Source organism: Microchirus variegatus (genome assembly GCF_963457635.1).
Source record: "Microchirus variegatus genome assembly, chromosome: 5".
In the NCBI taxonomy this organism is placed as follows: domain Eukaryota; kingdom Metazoa; phylum Chordata; class Actinopteri; order Pleuronectiformes; family Soleidae; genus Microchirus; species Microchirus variegatus.
This window is the reverse complement of record NC_139806.1, coordinates 5,743,867-5,749,866: the sequence shown is the minus strand read 5'-3', so window position 1 is coordinate 5,749,866 and position 6,000 is coordinate 5,743,867. Positions and strand designations below refer to the sequence as shown.

Below are 6,000 nucleotides of genomic sequence, written 5' to 3'. Positions count from 1 at the left end.
AGAACGGAGAGTAATGAACAGAGAAGGCGACAGCGAGGGCAGGATGAATGCCAGAGCTCCAGAGAGAGAGAGAGAGAGAGAGAGAGAGAGAGACAGGCCAGCGAGTCAAGCCCAGAGCAGTGCAGGGGAGCCAGGCACAGGATCAGAGCTGGCTCCCCCCCCCCCCCCCTCTCTGCTTGGGTCTCCCTCACAGAGATAACACATGATATGAATCATTTATGAGCGGAGCTCTTTCTTTTTTCTTTCTTTTTTTTTTTTTTTTATTAATAACACACACATTTCGCCCCGATTCTTTTTCGCACACTGTGCCTCGTCGTATCCCCGGGGACTGTGTTTCGTGTGAGAGAAGACGAGAACGCAGAGTGACGACCCGCGGCGGTTTGTAGAGGCTGCATGTTGGAACTTTAGTGAACAAAAAAGGCGGTGGTGGGGGGCGGGGGGTTGGGGGTGGTGAGAGCCATCCACAGGACACTCTGTAAAGCCATGAAAACACACACTCGATCTTGAAACCTCGTTGTACCTCGTCATGAAGGGCCTCTCACTCGCCTTTTGATTGTCAGTTACGTGACGGCTTCGGACGACCGAGCCTCCTGTTGGTGAATGCAGAGAAGGCACTCAAATCTGTCGGGTGGAGTGACGACCAGCAAAGGTCAGAACGCGGAGCACACTTTGACGATGACACCACCTGGAGGTTTGTCAGGATTTGTAGCGTCCGTACTTTAGCTCATTTGTCCGTCAATCCTAAAAAAATAATAAAATACTCCTCAAGAATAAAAAAGTCGTCCCTTCTCTGATCCTAACCTGTTGAGCCTCGCTAGCTGTGAAGGCGAAGGCGGCACGTCGTGGCGGTACGGACCCTTCGGGGAGGCCGGCTCCTTCAGGTGAGCGGCGCGCGAGTAGCCGCCGTCGTAGCTGCTGTTGCTCTCTTGCATTAGCTTCCCTTTGGCTTCCTGCTCCCGGCGCCGCTGCTCCTGCCTCAGGAGCTCCTGCGCCTCCAGCAGGACTCTGGCGTTGACTCCGACCGCAGCTGGGAAGCCGTTCCTGGAGCCCTGGTAGCTGGAGTACCTGGGGTTGTCCTTGGCCGTCTGGAAAACCTCCCCCGGCTGGTACGACTTATCCCACGAGTCCTGGGAAACGGAGCTCGGGTTTTTCCTGGGTTGCCTGGTACAGGATAACAAATAGAAGATGTGAGATGCGTTTACATTTTTTGAGATCGTGTTTTACGTAAAATGAGTCTCGAAAGTAACGCTAACCTTTAAAAACAGACGCGCACATACGCAGTAACACAGGTATGCTGGTTATTTGTAGCGCTTTAATAAACAGACCGCTGCAGTTCGACTGAAGGCGCGCTAACCAGCGCTAAAGGAGCTAACGTAGCTAACTGGTAAACGTGATCTCCTTTGGCGCCGGTTAGCGCGCCTACAGTCGGACTGCAGTGGCACGTTAACATGACGTCAAGCCTGGCGTCATTTAAACACTCGGTCATGCCACATTTACAGTGGTTTATTTATTATTACAGGATGCTTTTGAATGACTGAAGAAAAAGTCTATATTTTGCTTTTATTAATCGTATTTTTAAACCAATATTCACGAGTTTTGACTCAGATTTCCATGTTTCTTTCAGTTACAGGTGTGTTATTGTTGTTCGGGCAACAAAACACAGAAGTAATTTGAACTCAGAGCCAGTTTTGCGTCATTATCAGCACACCTGCATGAAACACAAGATACCGAGTGAATGCCGTTTCCATTTGGACACAGAATAAAGTCGTTCCTTTGTACTGAAAACCAGTCAAGTCATTCTTCTTCAAAAATTCCCGCTTCAGCGGCCAAGAAAATAGCGCGGCTAAAAGCGGCGACTAATAGAAATGCAGATATCGCTGATTTTCTGTCGCGATTACACGGCGCAATCACCATTGTTGACGTTCGCTAACGCGTGCCAACGAATGCTCTCACGTTTGTTGCCTTTTGAAACTCGTCCTGGAAAGAAAACATTTCCAGTAACATCGTTTTTTTTTGTCGTTATTAAAATCTGGTTACCTCACGGGAGACGCATTAATATCTGGATTCATTTGATCCAAAAAACACACGGCGCATACTGCCTGCCTGGGGCGCGGTAACCAAGACATCACATTGAATGAAAACAAGGCACCATTACAGGATCACAAAGTGCCTCTGGGCCGAGCTCCAGCCCACGGTAACAACATACAGGGACACCTAACCATGTCAAAGTCCCCTTCCAGCCCATTAGGCCCATTTGGAGACAGACAGAAACAACCATTGGATCTGACAGAAAGTAATAGCAGACCTTTTGCAGTGAGAGAGGGGGTGTGTGTGGGGGGTTTGTCATCGAAGGATTTGCTCAGGCTGATATTTGACACCTGACACAAGTGTCTGCAAGACACAGTCGGCTGTCATGCTGCTGCGGGTCTGTCCTGCCCTTTACCAGGAAGACGGGTTCCACGTGTGTGACATCACCTCTCAGTTCTGCTTGGTTGGACTCTTTGTGTCAGAGTGTGTGTGTGTGTGTGTGTGTGTGTGTGTGTGTGTGTGTGTGTGTGTGTGTGTGTGTGTGTGTGTGTGTGTGTGTGTGTGTGTGTGTGTGTGTAATGTGTGTGTAATGTGTGCGCCCATGTTTTACTAATGTTGTGGGGACCTAAACCTGTTTACACACTCACATGGTGATGGGGACTTGTCTTCCATGTGGGGACAAAAAGCAAGTCCCCCATAACGTAAATGACTACATTTTTTTACGAGGAAGATATGTTTTAAGGTTAGGTTGAGGGTAGAGTTAGGGTTAGGCCAGTAGTAAGTATGGTTAAGGTTAGAGTAAGTCTCCTGGAAATGAATGTAAGTCAATGCAATGTCCCAAGGGTAAGGGTTAGGTTTGGGTTTCATGTTGGGGTTAGGGTTAGCTGAGTAGTAAATATGGTTAAGGTTCGAGTAAGTGTCCAGGAAATGAATGTAAGTCAATGCAATGTCCCAAGGGTTAGGGTTGGGGTTAGGCCAGTAGTAATTATGGTTAAGGGTTGTCTCCAGGAAATGAATGTAAATCAATGCAATGTCCCCTGGGTAAGGGTTAGGGTTGGGGTTAGACTAGTAGTAAATAAGATTAAGGTTAGAGTAAATCTCCTGGAAATGAATGTAAGTCGATGCAAATTGCCCAAGGGTAAGGATTGGGGTTGGGTTTCGGGTTAGGCCAGAAGTAAATATGGTTAAGGTTCGAGTAAGTGTCCAGGAAATGGATGTAAGTCAATGCAATGTCCCAAGAGTTAGGGTTAGGGTTAGGGTTGGGATTCGGGTTAGGGTTAGGCCAGTAGTAATTATGGTTAAGGACAGTCTCCAGGAAATGAATGTAAGTCAATGCAATGTCCCCTGGGTAAGGGTTAGGGTTGGGGTTAGACTAGTAGTAAATAAGATTAAGGTTAGAGTAAATCTCCTGGAAATTAATGTAAGTCGATGCAATGTCCCCTAGGTAAGGGTTAGGGTAATGGTTGGGGTTCTGCCAGAAGTAATTATGGTTAAGGACAGAGTAAGTCTTTAGGAAATGGATGTAAGTCAATGCAATGTGCCCTGGGTAAGGGTTAGAGTTGGGGTTAGACTAGTAGTAAATAAGATTAAGGTTAGATTAAGTCTCTAGAGTAAGTCAATGCAATGTCCCAAGGGTTAGGGTAAGGGTTAGGGTTGGGATTCAGGTTAGGGTTAGGCCAGTAGTAAATATGGTTAAGGATAGAGTGTCCAGGAATTAGATGTAAGTCAATGCAATGTCCCAAGGGTAAGGGTTGGGGTTAGGCCAGTCGTAATTATGGTTAAGGTTAGAGTAAGTCTCCAGGAAATGAATGTAAGTCAATGCAAAGTCCCCTGAAGTCATGAAAACCACAGGTGTGTGTGTGTGTCCATGTGACATGCATGAGCGTCTCCAACCGTTAATCTCGAGGCTGAAGCGAAAACACGAGCAGAGACACAGAGAAGGAACATCAATGGGCTTCTGACTGTGAGTCGCGCATAATTATCAGGTTTATCAGGCAGCGGTGAAGAAATCGCATTATTTCTCTGTTTGCGTTTTTTTTGTGTATTTATTCTTACGGAGGGAGATTGAACTGCTGCTGGGAATGGAGACGCTCGTCGATCGCGGAGATAGAGGGAGAATATACCCCGAGTTTATCCTTCTGCACGGTTGACTGATTCCAATTTTCAGAGGAAGGAAGGCTACCAATCTGATTTCATTTCATATGTTGACAAAGAGGCCAAAGCCTGGTGTGCCTCCCTGCAGAGAAATGCAAACCAGATCACTCTATCTGCTGTGGTGCCAAAGGGGTGGGGGGGGGTTTAGGGGGGGCATCGGGTACATGTACATGTGTGGTAAATACAGCAAGATCTATTCTGTCCTCTGCATTCTGTACACGGCACACGGAGCGTGACAGATGATTTAAAAACAAAGAAGAAGAAGGAGATGTGCAGAGAGCAAAGGCTGCAACGGCTCGGGGCCCCGAGCCGATAGGGGGCTCTGAACCGATATGGGGCCCCCGACACTCGGAGCCCGAGGCCTGTTTATACTAAAATTTAGCATAAATGTATCAGTAACCAGCCAAAATCCTTGTCCCCCTTAAACAACAACTGCTGTTATTGAACTGTTACTTTGTCTAACGTACAGGGACATAGACTTGAACAGCTGCTAACATTAGCGTCAGAACGCTAGCTGATGCTAACGCTAACTAGTAGAAGCAGTGCTTAAAAGGTGCTGATGCGGAATCGCCTGGTTTAGTGTGCCCAAGAAACCTATTTAGCATCTACACTTTACATTTTGTTTATAATGTATCATGTAAGTTATTTACAGTGTCATGTATATATTTTTTTACTAAGTTTATATACGTTTTCTTTTATGTACGAAGTATATATTTTCGCCATGAATTTGTCCGTTAGCAACATAACTCTAAAAGTCGCGGCCGGATTTGGATGAAATTTTCAGGAAATGTCCACAATAGGACCACAAACTAGTAATTACATTTTGAGCCTGACCCGTAAACGCTATCACTATTTTTTAATGCTATTTTGTGGGAGACAGTGTTGCCTTGGCGGAGGTCTGCGCTCTCCGAGTGCTTTTCTAGTTAACAGTATTTCAGTATTAAACCTTTCAACTTCATACATTTTTCTTTGGTGTCAGATTATCTATAACATAATGGTGATGATCACTCACGGCTCCTTGTTTAGCGAAGGGTCTCGCGCGGAAGTGACCTTTATCTAAAACCAAAGCCGTTTTTGCGAAGGAACGCCGCCGCCGTTAACCACGACTCTCCGGGAGGAGAAAATATTTCACCCTGGTTTGCTAACGCGGGGGGCAACGTACGACTCCCGTCAGAGGCAAAGATCGGCCTCGACGCCACATTGACTCCGCGCCGCAGCCTCTGACCTCATACGGCGGAGCGTTCCAAGTCAAACATGAGTTAGCGCAGCCGCGTTTATCCAAACAGAACAGTTTCTTAATGGAATTAGTGGGAAAGTGCAGGGGAGGAGGCCACAGGATGTTGGCTGTGAGCGGCGGAGTGAGACGGCGCTTCATTAATCTTTCAGCGACGCTGCCTGCAATATTTATCAAGGAAGGGATTTATGTCGGTAACAGTGGATTAAAGTGTGATGGTGAAGTAATAGAAGATAACGTATTTAACGTCGTACACGTAAGGTAAAGTGCCTGGCTTCTGATTTACACTGGGGTTCGGCTCTGCTTGGTTTGGCCTGCGAGAGAGAGTTTGAAGAAGTAATTAGATGCTGGTCACAGTCGGACGGATTCAAGGGGAAGAAAAATAAACTTTTATGTCTTTATCGTTGTTAGTTTTACAGGACCGCTGAGTATCACGAGGAAGGTTTACTGGCAAACGTCAGTGCGGTCGTTTAAATCTATAATCATTTTCGTTTTCAGAATAAGCCTTTTATATACGGACTGGAGGTCATGAGTCGACAGCAGCTTCAACATTCGGAAGCAGAAACGGTGATTTCTGGTCTAAA

The 6,000-nt window shown here is 46.5% G+C and overlaps 1 protein-coding gene across 1 annotated transcript in view; it reads right to left on the bottom strand.

Annotated features, from left to right (window-relative positions):
* Positions 1 to 764: 764 nt before the first annotated feature.
* Positions 765 to 6,000, bottom strand: part of LOC310927087 (partitioning defective 3 homolog) — a gene marked incomplete at both ends in the record, with an annotated part of 292,124 nt that continues 286,888 nt past the window's right edge. Inside the window, one exon of the mRNA XM_083889330.1 lies at positions 765 to 1,161. Coding sequence (XP_083745456.1) covers positions 765 to 1,161 — 397 coding nt within the window. The remainder of the gene's footprint in view (positions 1,162 to 6,000) is intronic.